The following is a 17,781-nucleotide window of genomic DNA, read 5'->3' as shown; positions in this document are numbered from 1 at the left end:
TATTTCCTCTAATCAAAACTCTCAGCCGGAAGCCGGCTCACATTTGCTGTGTTGAACCGTGAGCAGTCAACGTAAGCGGGATTGGGTAATAGCTAGATCTCTAATAGAGCTCAATCACTTGTGTGCGCCTCCATTAGCTTATTGATTTTTTTTTTTCAGTGCGTTCATTGTTTGCCGTTTGTTTGGGAAATAGCAGATGATTCTGGAATGGGACACGTAGAGACGCTTTCAAAACGCTCGGCATATGTTTGTGTGCTGAACACTGTTTTGAAGAACTTCACAGTCACATTGAACAAACAAATGAAGCAAATCTAGTGGGTTGTACGTTGTTTTCACGTTACGTCACTGGGGCCCTTTTGCCTGTGTTGTTGTCTCCGTAATGTTTTTAGATGATTCCATCTTTGTTGGCTTTATTTTGTTTACAAATTATGTAGACAGCATGTATATGCCTAGTCTTTTGATGGTGTTTCAATACTTTTGTCATAAGCTCCCACATTTTCAAACATCAGACTTAATCTTCTTGTGCTTTGGCCATGAATGAAACCTCAAATTGCGTGACTTATTGAGAAGAGGCATGCAATTACTTATTATAAGCGTTTAGAGACACAAATTTTTGTTTGGAGGATGATCAAATGGGAGTAAATATAACCATTACACTCTAGGTGGTATCCGAGCCATATCTAGAGACCAGAATATCATCAAGACTTGGAGGTGGCCACTTTTGACTCTGTCTCTTAAGCAATCACCCTTCCATTGCTTAGCAACCACCTAATTTTACGACAAAACTTGCTGCTTAACAACATAGTACTACACATCATTGGATAAATTAACTCTAAATTAGCTAGTCAGAACTAGTAGTAACATGTTCGCACCTCTGTCGTTTGAACCACTTTGGTTCAACAATATAGGGCTGTCGTAAATGACGTCACTCACAGGTGGAAGTGTAATAACTTCTAACGATTAATCGATTCAAGAACTCAATTATTGTGAGATTATTATACTTCACAAAACATATATATTTTTATTTTTTATTTTTTATTTATCACATTAACATGCAGTATCTAACTGGAGTACACTTCACTTCTGTAAGCTATATATACTGTTGATTCAGTCAGCAGCTTTCTCTACAACATAATATCTCCAAAATGATGTTGTAATGACCTTGGCATCTTAGGACTACTTCGCTATTTTTGATGCCTGTCGTTTCGCTTTATTTGATGTTAATAAATTAAAAGTTAATAAAACTTTGTTGTATTATTTTAATTGAATACTGTGAAGCTGCTTTGATACAATCTGTATTGTGAAAAGCGCTATACAAATAAACTTGACTTGACTTGACTTGACTTGATGGTTGATTAATTGTGGGTTACCTCTCACTTTATACTCTGAGGTTCCCTAACCCTAGTGATTCTTTACATGCTGAAATATATAGATTAAAATGTGTATGCTGTATATATTTAAATGGAATGAAAGATATGGAATGTACTGCATGTTAGCTTGCTAACTGTCCAAGAGCATGATCTCACAGGTCAAAAGCAATAGTTTCAACCTTACAAGTTTGTGATTCTGTTTGTGAATGTTTATTGGGACTATGGTTTCGGAAAACGATGAATCGTTGTTTAGTAGCGATGGAACTTGTTAGGTAGTAAAGATGGAATGATAGTTGTTGTTAGTAATGATGGAACTTGGGACCATAATTGGCTAATGATGCTTTCTGGAAATGCCCTCAGAACACCTTAAAGCCTTGTTTATACTTTCGATAAACGCTCTAAGCGCATGGTCTAAAGCACACGGCACAAGTGTACTTAGGGCGTGTCCGAATCCACTTTTGCTAGTTTAACGACAGGTAAAATGGTCGGCACACCCGGTGCATGGTCTAAAAGGGTTGTCCCTATTCTCTTAAAGAGTAATGGGTGTGTTTTGGGCGTAGCGTGCAATAAACCAATCAGAGTCTCATCTTCCGTTCCCTTTAAAAGCCAGTTGTGCTCGCGCCATTGTGGATTTGCTATTTACATGGTGGAATTTGCAAGCGGAAACACTGAACGCTCTGCTCTCGCACGAGGTTAAAGTGCACTATCTACTATCTATCTATGAAGACAATCTAATCGACAAAGTGTACACACGTTGTGGACCCGCTTATAGGTGCATATTACTAAAGCGCTCTTTAAATAACCAAAATAAATATTGCGCCATTGACTTTAGATCAGGTTTCTGTTGGTCAATGGAGTTGCCTCAAAATAGCAACGTGCTAACAATGCGCCGGAACACACCTCATTTTCAGACCAGCTTGCCCATGGGCGCACAGATGAGCTCAAAGGCATTTGCCATTTAAACAACGTGGTGCACGAGAAAATTATAACTGCGTCAGGCTGAAACTAGCAAAAAACACTTGCGTCCCGCCTGGTATATGATAGGGCCCTTTCATTTCATTTCAGGAAAATTTTTATTAACCATGGACCTTTAATTTAATTAAAAAGGCTTATATATGCTATTGCAGACTCATTTTGTAAATATATGCAATTCATTTAGACAAACACAAACTGGGTGCCATTAAGATGCCGGTACAGACGTACCTGCTCGGCCAGAGTCCTCTTGAAGTTGTGCAAACATTTTTGCCATGCGGACATGGCGAGTATAAACACAGGAATGCTCTAAAACCACTCTGAACAAATTAACAACTGCACTGTAAATCCATTGAAAACTACTCAGAATACCATTGTAATGAATTTAGTACTGTCCTGGCAACCACCTACAACACTCTGGAAAAAGCAACTCTCTGCATAGCAATGCCCTGTCTAACATTTGCATTTACGCATTTAGCAGATGTTTTATCCAAAGTGATTACAATGAATTTAAATGATTTGTTCTATCAGTTTGTCCTCATGTACCTTGTTGCTAGCATCATGCTCTACCAGTTTACCTGCTACCCACAATCATCCACATAGCAACCACTAATGCCTTGACAACGTCCCACACCCTGGCATTATGCTGGTGAGTTTTACACAGACAAGCATCACTTCTTTTTTTCTTCAGGAAATGTAAAAACAATTTTTTTTTTTTTTGAGAAGTTGTGTAATTTATGCTCTAAAATAGCCAGCCCTCCCATTACATAAAGATTAGTTTGGACAGGAAAGAGGCAAATAAGCAGTTTCCTTTCACTCAAGTCCATGTGTAGAGCAGTTTTTACTTCAATAAGTGCACCTTTCCCTGGCACACCTTCCTGTCTCAGAGCGTTCTGTCCTGACTTGGGTCACGGAACATTCTGACGCCACTGAACCAACATCAACCAGTCTCATTTGGTATTGATCTAGCGCAAAGGCCATTGTTCTGTTATTAATCTTTTTTTCTTTCTTTTTTTTTGCAGAGAAAAAAAAGAAGAAGTTTTTGGGCTTTTTGTTTTACTCATCTTTATTTAACAGAGCAGAACAAGAAAAAAGTTTCTGGGGTGCTCAGCTTTAAACATCACATAGGCTTTTTAATTACAAATGAGTCGTGACAGGTCTGCTGGGTAGCAACCTGTCCCATTTTAAGCGTGATGCTAGCTGACAGCTCGGCGCTGTTCTCAGAGCGCCGCAACATGTGGAAGAAATTGGTCTTTTACATTTCACAGCTTGTCACTTCCTCTCTGCTGTGAACTTTGACCTCCCACTGTGCTCCTAACACCCCACATGGGAAGTGTCCCCATGCTATGGCACTCTGGGAGAGTTGTGTTCCACTTACTATATATGCCAAAAAAAAAAAAAAAGTGGAAGGAAGGAATAGAATGAAAAAGAAGCAAGTTCGCAGACAAACAGAGGTAAACTCAATCTGACTCGAATAAGTGATCAAAAGGTGTCCCTCACCGGACATCACAGCGTCAAACCGCTGAGCAGAGATGACGTTAGCATAAGGATCAGTTCAGGTTGCATTACTGCTACACACTCTTATGATATTCAGATGGAGGATTCCCATCAACTGAGAGAACGGGATTGGGCTGACAACCTTGCATTACTCTGAAATGAAAATCAAATTCAGTGAGGAAAAAGTGCAAATAGAGAACATCCAGCTTTGGCTCCATTGCCGGACTAACGTGTTTTATTTTTCTGTGGTACCTAACTAAAAGTCGTTACACACACACACACACACACACACACACACACACACACACACACACACACGTGTGACTAACAGCTAATATATATATATATATATATATATATATATATATATATATATATATATATATATATATATATATATATATTACCTAATTTAAAACCACAGAGAATGCTATCTTTATTGCAACATATGACATAGCTTTAGGCGTTATGAGTTAACTGACCTTTCACATTAAGTGAACGATCCGGTTACACTAGGTCTGTTTGAATTCAAATGACTAATTCAATTAGGCCTTTCTGCTCTGATCACCCTTAGTGGATCTGTAACTGCATGAAGTGGGCTGGGCTTTTGGAAGCTATGTTTGATTGCGTCCTGCCCCTTAAGTAAATGCATCATAGTACTATGGGCCCTTCAGCGCAATGACAATTTCGAAGATTTTCTCTTAGAGTGTTTCTGGAACACGGCCATGCTCTTTTATATTGTTGTCGCTGAGGGGCCAGTCCCGGTCACAGCGGATAACCCTAATACAGGATCATACTCACTAAATCACACTGCATTCTTTCTCCAATTAATTTACCACTGCCCGCCTTTAAATGGATGAATTAACCTTGCTTACATCAAACTTGTTTTTTAGCAGATGAGAAAATGTAGCCTCTTGTGGTAAGTGTGATGGAGTCGGACAGACATTCCCAAAGGCTGCTTAGCTTATGTGAAGAAAAACAAACTGCTCTGATGTGACAAGCCTTGTATAATGCAAATTTTTTAAACATGATACCATTGTAATTGTGCAGATATTTGCTAATCTTCAATATATATATATATATATATATATATATATATATATATATATATATATATATATATATATATATATATATAACTCACAGGATTCCCACGGATATAATATAATATAATATAATATAATATAATATAATATAATATAATATAATATAATATAATATAATATAATATAATATAATATAATATAATATAAAAAGAACATTTTGTGAATATGTGTAATTTTTAGTTCAAATATTCAATTTATCATAAGTTGCTCCTTGTAAGAGCAATGATTTATTTATTTTTTTATATATACTTACATATGGTATTAAAACATTTCATTGTTCATAGTTTATTTAAAAATATGTTATATTCTGCATCCCTTTGTTTTGATTATCCCTATTACATTGGGTAATTATGAGAATCATGGATTATGCTCATGGGTAATCAATAATTCACTAACCTTTGAATTTCTGCAACTCTGGAACCGACACCAGGGCAATTAGAAACCTAGGTGAGCGCACAGGTCTCCGTCGGTCACCCAACCCTTCAGGCCCGGTTCCCACTCTCTCTGCATTCATGGTGAGCAGAGGATAACAAGCCTCTCTTGTTCACCCTGGGAGAACGTGGGTTGTGGCTGCAGCACTCCAAGTTCATGGACATAGCCTACAGCTGTCAACGCTGCGCTAATTCAGACCCGACACCATCTGAGCATCAGGCTGGAGGAACGATAATTAAAGGCAAAGTTGCAAAGTTGTGTTGGCTGGCCCATTAAAACATGCATGATCGTGGCGCAAAGGCAGGCAGAATGCTCTGCTGACAGGGATTACAGTCTCTGGACACAGAACAGAGGTGGAGGGCAGGCTTTTGCTCTACATTGCTGCAGGCCGTAGATCGGAACAGGCGAAAGCTTAGAAAAAATTCATGCACTGCACATGGCAGAGACAGGGGTCTTCGGTTTATATAAGGCTAATGTCTTTATTATTGTGTCAGTTGTTTTTTTTTTTTTTTTATATAAATCTGATGCTGCATATAAAGTATCATTGTTGAAAAAACAAACAAAAAAAACTTGAATGCAAATTGTTGCATTCTATGCTTGATTTAAGTTATATATTACCTGTACAAATCTATAGATTGTTCTATGGTGCTAAACTTTTGCGTAGTTGTCAGACTTTGTATTGGTTACCTTTTACCTTGGAGATGTAACGCCATTGCTCCATTGCTATCATTACGATGATCAAAACTTGCACCTTGGAACCTATTTCAAAGTTTGCGTTCTCAAGCCACCAAACACCGTTGTCGTGCAAATGAACGGCCAGAACGCATTAAAAGTTTTGTTTTCAGTTAAAACGGTGTTGTGTAAGCTGCCCCTAAGTTAATAACTAATGATCTTTGCAACGTAAGTGAATCAATCAACTTAAATAAACTTTAGCTGGATAAATAACTTTATTCTAGAGCCGCTGTAAAGCCAAAACCATCTCTGTAACTTTAATTTCCTAGTATCACTGTAAAGCTGCTTTGATTGAAAGCTTACATTGTCAAAGCTAAGTAATGCATTGTTGCCATCCAGACTCTTTAATGAGCAACATGTTGGACAAAATAATAATAAAGTGCAGAAAGTTTAAGCATAGAAAAGAAAATAGGCTATTAACTCCCCTGGTACATTGGAATGAACTGTTGGAGGCAATCATGTGAAAAAATTATTACAAAACCATTATGAATCAAGCACACCGATGTTGAATGGCAGCGAGCCACTGGGGCTGGTCTCATAACTTGAAGGTTTTGAATAAACCTTTTTTATAAATATAACTCCATATGGTTTCGTGGGTCATTAACTGTGTCTCTTCCAAGAGAAAACAGTCTGACACGTCTTCCGTAGAAGACAAATTTCCCTTCCGACACTTTTTGACTTTTTAAAGCTTCAGCAGTAGAAAATGCAGATAATATGTTTCCGTTGCGTACGGTATTTCTTAAGCCTTGTCACCACAGTGAAAAGACAGCACATCAGAGGTAAGCCATCCAACTGAACAGGATTATGCATTCATTATAATGAAATAACCACCCATATTTATGTTAAGATAGGGCAGATGTAATGCTTTTACCTGTAGGCATCTCAAATGTTTACTAGAAAAACTTGTAATTAAAACCTACATCTGCGTTCAAATTAAGTGTAATATCAGTTCAAAAACAGCACAGAGGACATACCAGCTCTGAACGCTCCTGCTATTAAAACCTATTTGAGTCTACTGAAGCCTTCCTGAAATGTTGCCTATATTTAAAAGTTATTATTACTGATATATTTAATCCCGCAGCAAGAGAAAAATTATATCATCTGGGAAGTTTCCATATTTATTATATAGATATGACTGGCTGAGGCGAAGAGAAAAACGCAATGAAAAAAGTTTCTCATGGTAAAATTTTTACATGTATCAAGCTAAGGTTTACTTAATTGGAAGCTCCAGGCAATGCAGGAACCCTCTTTTTAAATTCTGTGAATGTTAATATGCTAAATAATGCAAAGCTCCTGCACTTCAAGCATGAGACACACATCTGGCAGCTTACCATTTAAATTACAGACGGAGAGCGAGAGAAAACACTTCAAAAGTAATTTTCCAAAGGAAGGAAGAATGGCAAAATGTATTACAACTAAATTTAATTTTTTTTCGATTTTTCATCATGTCTAATTGTGTGCATTAGAGCAATGAAAAAAGGAGAGGTTGGGCTCAGAGATCTTGATGATGTGTGTGTGAGAGAAGAAGAACGGAAGATATGTGAAGAGAAAGTTTCATCACTTTTTCTTTAGCTGTACATTTCGTTTATGTTGTTGAAAGTCTATAGACATTTACTGTTCTCATCAGTTGTGCTTTATGTTTCTGCTTTATGTATATAGTATATCATTAATATCCTTTTGTTTTCACTTATTTCGGAATAAAAAAATAAAAAAAAGAAGAAGCTACAATTATGTATTTAAATTTGCTGATTTGCTTTTAGGTATTTTATTTTATTCTACCTTACATCAAATGTGTACTATAACTGTTTTTTTTTTTTTTTTTTTTTTTTTTTTTTTGCTTTGTCTGCTAAGGTATTATATTACGCAATCCTTGTTTAATTTATCAAATCATAGATCATAAGATATATTATGACTTACAAGAATAAAGGGACGTTTGTAATGTGATTGCAGATAAGAGCCCCACCGGAGCTGTGTCAGCCTATGAGCCCAGCATCCAGACAAACCGCCCCGTCGCTGAGAAAACCAAGGCCGGCATTCGTAGAAAGGTAACTTTGTGACTAAGGAGACATTCTAACCTTGAACATGGACCATTTTTCTCACTTCTTCTTAGAGGCATCATGCCCATTCAAACTCGTGGCACGTGCCCCCCTAACATTTATAAATCGAGTAGACTTAAAAGAGTGAAAAAAAGAGAAAAAATACTATAATTTGTTAATAAAGATAATTGTTCATAGAATTTGTTAATGAGGGTTTGTCTCATTCTGCTGTACTGCCATACTATGTTTGGCATAGTATATGGACTGCACACAATAAAAAAATTCTAAATGCATGGAATGTTATGGAACTATATATATAAAAAAAATATATATAAAAAAACATGAAACAAGCATATTTCACAAACAAGTATGATATAATTAATATACTATAGTATTATTCTCAATCTTTGTTTTCAATTTTATTGTGATTCACTGGTACGCACGCACACAATACACATTTTCTGCATGGAATCTTATGGAACTATTTAAAATAAAATATAAAAAAGACATAAACAAAGGCATATTTCACAAACAAGTTTGATATAATGAATACTACATTTTATTGGGGATTCACTGGTACACACACAGACACACACTACATTTTGCTATCTTTGTGGGGACTCTCCATAGGTGTAATGATTTTTATACTGTACAAACTGTATTTTCTATTCCCTAAAATCACAGAAAACTTTCTATATGTTTACATAAATAAATAAATAAAATAAAAACATCATTTATTATGTATAGTAATTAATTTCCCTTGTGGGGTCTTCTGGCTGGTCCCCACATTATAGGTGATCTCTGATTTGAATATCCTAGTGGGGACATTTGGTCCCCACAATGTAATATAAACCTACACACACACATACACACACACGCATACGCATACACACACACACACACACACATACAGTTTTTATTTTGGGTAATTACATTACATGTTTTTTTAGTCATGTCTATCTAGCCTAAGGCACCAAGTGAGCCAGGACCGCCACTAGTGCCCTCTCAAAAAAAAGAAAGAAAAAAGGTGCTCCCTGCTGCTCCTCCCTCTTGCCTCCCTATGCTCCCCTTATTATCTGAGATTTGTCAAAATACATTTCACACTAACAGGTATTTTTCAGTCTTCAAAGCTAGTTTTGATGTGCTCGACAAGCCAAAACAGCTCAGATTCTGTGAAATCAGCAGTGCCAGCCCGGCTCTCTCTCTCTCTAACCACTCCCAACATGCCTTTTCCCGCGCTCCACAGGACTTACGCTAAATGAATCAAAGCTGTGGCATTACCTGCCACACTTTGAAGTGGTAATTGCAGAATGACTTCTCAGTGATGATCTGGTGCTGCTGTCTTATGTTGCATGGCTGTTCATTGCGTGTTCTCTCATTCCACTTTTTGTCTTTGCATCTGCAGATTAATTCCAGGTATGGACTTATACTGTAAATTGTCCTCATTATCCATATTATGGATGATCAACATCTGTTTATAGCAATACGTATCAATGCAGAAGTTGTGGATTTGATTTTCAGGGAAAGAAAATGGGTTGTTCCATTTTATACATGTCTAAAGATCCCATTACATTTTTGTTTACATAATATATTAATCTATTAATATTGTGTGTCATCAGGCCAACATTATTTTACCTTTTTTTTTTTTTTCTCCCGTTTAAAGCAGTGGTGGATGAAGTACATAAAGCAAGTACTTCAGTAAAAGTACAGATGCCCTAATAAAATATTACTCCAGTAAAAGTATTTAGTTCTCCTTTTAAATTTTACTTTTAAAACATAATGACTGATAAATTATGTTTATATTGCTACTTTGTATACTCCATCCTACTGATCAAAATGCATGTGGGGGAGAGGTTATAATGCACTGACTGGACACATAGATAGAGCTTAAATAGTTTACAGCTTAGTCTGACATCATTATGACGACTTATGAATTTTCAAGTAACCAGCTCTAGTCAGCAATAGAAGATTATGTAGACACTTAATATGTATTGATCTGCAAATAAGAAAACATTTTATTTTATTACCAAAACCATACACTGATAAGTGCTACTGATGATTACTGATAGGCCTAATTCAAGTGTGCAAACAAGTGAAAATAACAAAATATTCCATATAGTACTATATATAAAATTTAGGAAAAACTAAATGTGTGTAAATGTGTGACAAAATATAAACATACAATATAAAACCAGGTGTGACAGGGTAAAATGTGTTAACATGTTAAGAAGATAGCTTTGCAAACATACTTTTTTTACATAATTCATTTGCGTTATTTCAACGTTATGTTCAGTTTTTACTTAAAACATACCCCATTCAGACGTTAAATACACAAATGTGGACATTTAAGCATTTCAACTGGCTTAAACAGCTCACCCTTTTACAGCTGATTAAGTTCACAACTGACAGTTGTTTGTTTTAATACAATTTTCATTTACAATAATATGAAAATCTGTATTCTGTACAATAATACAATTCTGTAGTAACTTACTTTTTTTTTTTTTTTTCAGTAGTTGCACACACACTCATGCTCTGAGGATCTCCCATTCTTGGTTCATTTTGAGCCAAGAGAAATTCAGTGAAATATTAACTGGAGACTCGCTTTGACCGGATCATTTGATTCAGTGAGTTGTTGATTTGAGAACAGATGCAATCGACTGAGTCCAATTCAATTTGCTAACTGATTAAACAGGTTAATTGAAAAGAATCAGCTCGTTCACGAATCGGAGCTCTTGTCAGCTCTGTTACCATTTTGTATAATAAACAACTGATCATTTGAAAGGCATTCAATGTCAAGAAGATATTCCTTAAAAACATTTCCTGGAACACATTTTACTTTTTATGTTATATTTATATTCATGCCTGTTTCTTATTATCAAAGTCAGCCAATCTTCACCAGAATAGTGATGATGTGAATAATGTCATACCTGCCTATACCTGAAAGCCAGCCATTAAATTCAACATAGTGACATATATAGTTTGACAGTTATCTTCAGTATGGGGGAACTCATTGATATGTAGATGCAGGCAGTATCTGCTGTAGCAGTGCGTCTGAGCCAACCCAAGGGCCTAGTGCACTAGACTGAATGACAGACTAACAAACAATATTAGCACCCAGTGTTCTTCTCTGCTACAGCTCAGAATGACTCCTTTTGTGACAAGACTTCTGAAAATACCCCCATTAGACCCCCATCTTGTGCCTTGTTTTGTTCTATCTACCTCTGTTTCTGAGTGAATAGTTATGTATTTGAGGGACTATGAAGAATTATTATATTTCCAAACTCTAGTTCTTTATTACTGCTGGGTCGCAAGTACTTAGTGTATCTGGGGGAGGGGGGCTTCCAGAAATATTTGGTCCAGCCCAGTGAAGTTAAGTGACTGCCCTGAAAGAGAACAAAAAGTAGAAAATGAATATGTTTGTCATTATCCAGTTTGAAAAAGTTTGGAATCTATTTTTTAATGCATATATATGTTTTTACTACTTTAAGAAAGTACACCTCTGTTTTCATCGGTGTATTGAAGAGAGATTATACCGTCTGGGGTGTTGGACATACTGAAAAACGTCTATGTTAATGTTTATCTCGTCACATTTAATCAGGTATGAAATACATTGCCTGAATCACATAAATGATAAAGGAAAATGTTCAATTCAAAAAGGTGAAATATAACAACAAACAGAGCGTAATGGAATGCTGCAGAGCAGCCTCAAGAATATCATTTACTGGGGAAACAATTTGGCCATATCTGATTATGGGTTGGACTTGGCCATATCCCCTCAATGTCTATGGTGGTCAGGGTCCTGGTGTTGGAAAGTTCAGAACACATACTTTAATAACCTGCTGACTCAGTTGGGGTTTTGTTTGAAATTTATTGATTGGTGTTGATTTTATTATTATTTAAAAGCCACAGTGTGGTTCATTATGAGGGGAATAACTGGCTAATTCTGCAGATACTGATTCTGATTGTTGTCTGTCACAAAAAAAATAAAATATATATATATATATATATATATATATATATATATATATATATAACTGGGTCCAAAATGTCAATTTTAACTTGTATTTATTTTATATCTGTATTATTTTATATATTTATTTCATTCTTTTTATTGCATTACGACTCTTCTGTGCTTTAAGTGATTTCAGCCTTTTGGCTAACTTCTGGTATTTTTCTAATTCTAACCACATGCTTCTCAAATCCTACCCTCCAAAAGCACATTGGCAAAATCATAAGCGCAAAATGATTGACAGGCAGCAATTCTGAGAGTTTCTGATTGGCTAGTTCCCCTGACTCACTGAAAAACCTGACACCTTCAAAATAGTGGGAAGATTTTGTGTGTGGTTAAAAAAAAAAGGCTTCCAGCAGCTTTAATATTGTCTTCTTCAGATTTCCAGCTGGCTAGTCTGGAGATGTTTTGTGGCAGATTGTGTTGTTTAATAAATTAAATATATATATATATATATATATATACATTCTGTGAATATAGTGATTTGATGTAATTGCATGCAGCGATTTTAGGGCAGCCCTTTATAAATGACATATACTTAATTTGAAATGCCTTCCAAAGTCTACACAGCATCCAAAAGCTGTGTCCTACAAACCCAGAGAGCTACCTTCTAAGGGGCTGTTTACACAACACCATTTTAAAGTAAAAACTTTTTATGCATTTTGGCCGTTCGTTTGCACGACAACGGCATTTTATAACGTAACATGTTTTGAAAACGGGTTTCAAAGTGCATGTTTTTGAAAACGGTCTCCGTGTTAACAAAAACGCAAATTTCTGAAGACGATGACATTATGCACATGCATATTACGTGTTCAATCTATTGTGTTTCATCGCCAATCTATTGTGTTTCATCTGCCTGGCAGCAGAATACAGCGTTTTTAGTCGTTTTCGCGGATCCGTGTGAATGGGGATAGTTTTGACACTGGTGTCGTCTGTACGCGGAAAACTCAAAGGAAAAACTTCTCAGTTTTAAGCATATTGTTGTCATGTAAACGTAGCCTACCCTAAGTGGCATGGAACCAAATAAATGATCAATTAGGAAAACTCTACAGACAGAAACTCATGGAAGACTCGACTCAACTGAATAGTTTATCATTAGCATGTTGCTAAGCTAACAACACAATACTCTATAATAGTGGTTCTCAACGGGGGCGTTCAGAGAACAACGGGGGGCGTTCGAAGCAAGATTTTTGAAAGAGGGGCATTCAGGTTTTCATGGGGGGCGTTCAAGAGTTTACACCAAAGATCCAGGCAAGATAAGATTAAACATGTAATTACTTGCTAAATAATTGCCTACAACATTCTAAAATCTGCCAGTTTATTATATTTCCAGTCCTAGACCAGCGCTCAAGCACTGACTAGAATCCAGCGCTGACAAGAATCAGCATTCACATGCTCAAAAATGTGTTTCGGGCTGACAACAATCCGGTGGTGGCTAGAATCCAGCGCTGACTAGAATCACTTCTTCAAACTATCTGGTCCGGCTTTCTCATAACAATTTAAAGTTTGTCTCGACAAGCTTTTTAATCTACACGCAGCGGAAGAATGGAAAGTTGACAAGCCAATAAAAAAGGATTGACTTAAGAACCACTTATATATTTTCAAATAGTTTCAATAAATCATGTTCCCATTCGCTCCGGCGACGAATTTTAAAATTAATTAAACTAAATTCTAATTATAAGGTAAAACTTTTAAATTTTTAGGCTTTAAGTAATGCCAATGCCTAATGCCAAAATGTTTTCTTTATTCACCTATAGTAATTTACTGGTCAATCATTATTGTTAACTCGCAAGACTAAGGAGAAAATTACAATTTGATGGATAATTTAAATGTATTCTGTAATCATATTTTGGTAATGTATTAATTCCGCCGTCACATCTGGGGTGCGTTTCCCGAAAGCATCGTTAGCCAACTATGGTCGCAAATTCCGTCGTTATCAGCATAGTTCAACGATTTGGTGTTTTCCGAAACCATCGTTCCAACGAACGTTCGCAAACAGCATTGCAAACTTGTGTGGTTGGAACGACAGCTCTCGAGCTGTGGTTAGAAGCATAGTTTCTAGTTTACATGAGATGTAGACTGAATAAATCCTTATCTTTAGCAAAATAAGCAAGCTGACATTCAGTACAACCCATGTTATTTATTTAGAATTCATACAAATGTAATTTACGTCTTTTAGTTTGTCAAGAAATTTAAAGCACCGTTTTTGAAGACTGCGCATGTGCGAACGTGCTCTACTATGTACCTGTAAGAACGAGCCAAATATTGAGTCTGGTAATAAAGCAAAATAACTGAGAAAAATTAGAAATGGTCTTCAGATGCCATGTCTGTAACTTATATGACAAAATCTAGCGTTAATTCGATCTCAAACAGATGAATTAAAATAAGTTATTAGTCCACCACGTGCGAGACGTCATAAACCAACGTGGTTGAACGATACTTTGCGACATACGGTTTCGGGAAACAGTCGTGACTAGCTAGTTGATTTCTCCAACGATGCATCGTACTATAGTAGTTAAGCAGCGAGCTATATAGTTGTACGGGAAACGCACCCCTGAGCGGGAAACGCTGCTTGGATAGTTTCAAATAGTTACAAATAATTAATAAGACAATAATAATTTAATTGTTCATATGTGTTTATTCTTGTCACATCCACATGCAGTCTAAGTACCGCAATCGCTTGGATTTGTATTTTACATGCAATGACAATAAAAAGCAAATGAAATGAAATTTGCATGCCTCAGGCGCACTACAGCTAAAAACTAACGTCTCTGCAACCTGCAGTAAATAAAAACATCAAGCACAGGGCTCACACTAATTTTTAAATCATTTTTGAAAGATGTGAATTCGACAGTTTGAAAGAATTCGAAGAAGCTTTTTCCCTGTTAATGTTCTCTGTTGAAAATAATTTATAAGAATTCTTCTTGTTTGCTGACTGGCTGTTCGCGGTACAGCTGCTGTTAATTCAATTTTGAATGTCAAATTTGTAACCGTTGCATTTTTTGGCTGCTCCTCACTGATTGGCTGCTATTTGCGATAAGTCACACAATTAAATTTTGAATGTCAAATTTGTAACCGTTGCATTTCGTTAACACTGATATATAGGCTAACTACTTCAGATTCCTTTCTTGCTCTCTGGGAAACTATGATAATATTCCCACTGTTCAGTCAAATGAAATCTGTTATTTGGCTTTTAGTGACATAATTTTTTATATGAAAGCTACAGTCAGTAACTTTTGGCGCTCTAGCGGTAAATAAACAAAATTGCAGTCGTCTTGTTACTGTGCAGGTACTGTGCTACTCCGCAGCGGTACCGAGTGCCGGCTCGAACCAGTCAGGGGCCTTTCACATATTGCGTTTTATGCGCGTGCAAATTCGTTATTTCAAATGTAGGCGCGCGGCAAGCACGCTCATAATAGAAGCGACGCGGTCGATTGAAAACATATCAACTTTTCAGAATGCCGCAAGCGCACAGCAGGTCATGTGACAAAAACCAACCGATCAGCTTCGGCCTTCCGGCGGAAAGAGACCTGGATGATAGGGGGCGCTGGCCCAAAAAAGGTTGAGAACCACTGCTCTTTAAACACAAAATACACACACAAAATACATAAACACAAGTATTGGATAAAATAGACTGTTTTGTTTAATTATATTGATCTGTTTTCCTGATATTTTGAAACTGAGTAATATAATTTAATGAAATATCTACAAATAATCACAATTTCCCTGTGTCTGTCGCATATTGGATTTATTTATTTATTTTACTGATTTAGTTGCAAGACTTCAACAAAATGTCTTGAGGCAGTATTAATATGATGCCTTTCTTTTGGAATAACCTTTGTGTTGGCAATACACTTGTGATACTATTTATAGATTCTCATAATGAGTCATAATTACTACTAGTTGATTTCAGTAGTTTGTATCCCAGGTGTGCTGTTATAAACATATAATTTCTTTTTTATGTCTTTAATGTTTAGTGACTGTCTTTCTGTTCATTTCATCCTATCTCTGTCTTTGCCTCAACTTTGATTAGATGTTGTCTGTAATGTGAATGTCATTTGTTTCCTGTGCTGATTGTTTTGTGTGTGTGTGTGTGTGTTTGAGAGATGATGCCGGAGTGAAGTGTACTGCTATCATTGTATTCCCAAGATAAATCACTGCAACTGTTTCCTGCTCTGATTACAAATGACATGCACATGTCTCTCCGATCAGAGCGGCAGACAGAAGAAGATAATCGAGAGAAACAGTGAGGCGCTCAAACCTCTCCCTAAAGATCAGCTGGACCAGTTCACCTTCTCTGTGCGGTAAGTGTCATTTCTCAAGGCCAATTTCATGCCTTTGGATATAGTTATGTTCAGAATGGAAAACTTGCATACTTACTGCATACTGTGCACGTGGAACAGTAGGCATTATGCCATGACAAACAGAATCATGACAAACAGAAATATCTTTGTCATCACATGACCTCATGATGTTTAATTCAGCAGTTGACGTAAAGTTACCATTTTGAAAATAATAATAAAAAGATAAAGTTGTTTTTATGTCTTGACATACTGAAAATGCAAGTTCAAGTCAGTTGCATTGCATTGTGGAATAGCGTTACAACAGTATACCGTCATTTTGGCAAATGCATTGGGCATTCACAAAATGTGCATATGCTGGGCACAGCATGCTGCAGAAGTAGTGCACACACTACAGTGGTATGCTGTGCTGAACTTTGTGTCTCAGTGTGTGGATAAACATTAAAGGCCTACATATAAACATGCACACACAACCCTAATATTTTGAATATATCATCTTTTATGCTGAGATTATATATAAATCCCACCACCTAATTTTCCAATATTTCTTTGAAAATTGTTATTGTTGAGTTGTAACCCTATAATACTGCAGCTTTTTCTCAGTGCATATATTAACACTCATCAACTTGCATGATTTATTTGAGGCTCAATATGAATGTCGCTGTCCTCAATATGAATGTCGTTTTATTGTCAAACTCAATGTGTGTTTTTATTGAAAGGATCATGGTAACGTTAACATCGGCAACACATAAAACCTTGTGCTGTGGATAATTGCTTTTTCTCTGGTGATGCAAAGTGCACAAGCAGGCCTACGAATGAGTGTTTTCTCCATTTTATTGTGGCTTACAGCATTTGATATTAATGAGAAAACAGGAGTGAAAACACACCGACACAAACATCAGCACCGTACAAATCTTATAAACGACCTCGTCAAAATTGCATTTCACAAAACACTTACCTAAATTTCACTGCACGTGCCTGCGATGAAAGCCGCTCGCCTAAATCCACAGAGGGAAAAATTGAGGTGTGTTTTTATTTTGATTTTGCCCGAATTATTGCCAACGCTGTACATTTCTCTGAGAAGAAAGAAAGAGCGACTCGTTTTATAGGATTTAGAGCTGCCTACCTCTGCTCATTTTTGAAAATTGGTAATTTGTTGCCGCTGGACTAGTATTAAACAAGATCAGAAGCTATGCTGCTGCAAGTATGAGAGGAAATCAAATGAAACTCAGGCCACACATCAGAGAAGAGAGGGGCTGGAGCACAACTACTAACCCAAAGCACGATAAAGGACTTCAAAAAGTAATGCCAGACATCAACAGGCAC

At 36.5% G+C, this 17,781-nt stretch overlaps 1 protein-coding gene across 1 annotated transcript in view; it reads left to right on the top strand.

Annotated features, from left to right (window-relative positions):
* Positions 1-17,781, top strand: part of ofcc1 (orofacial cleft 1 candidate 1) — a 135,930-nt gene that overhangs the window by 44,221 nt on the left and 73,928 nt on the right. Inside the window, exons 14-15 of the mRNA XM_082184815.1 lie at positions 8,060-8,154; positions 16,367-16,458. Of these exons, the coding sequence (XP_082040941.1) occupies positions 8,060-8,154; positions 16,367-16,458 (187 nt within the window). The remainder of the gene's footprint in view (positions 1-8,059; positions 8,155-16,366; positions 16,459-17,781) is intronic.

Source organism: Leuciscus leuciscus, assembly GCF_965113295.1.
Source record: "Leuciscus leuciscus genome assembly, chromosome: 11".
Lineage (NCBI taxonomy): Eukaryota > Metazoa > Chordata > Actinopteri > Cypriniformes > Leuciscidae > Leuciscus > Leuciscus leuciscus.
This window is presented reverse-complemented; position numbering and strand designations above follow the sequence as displayed.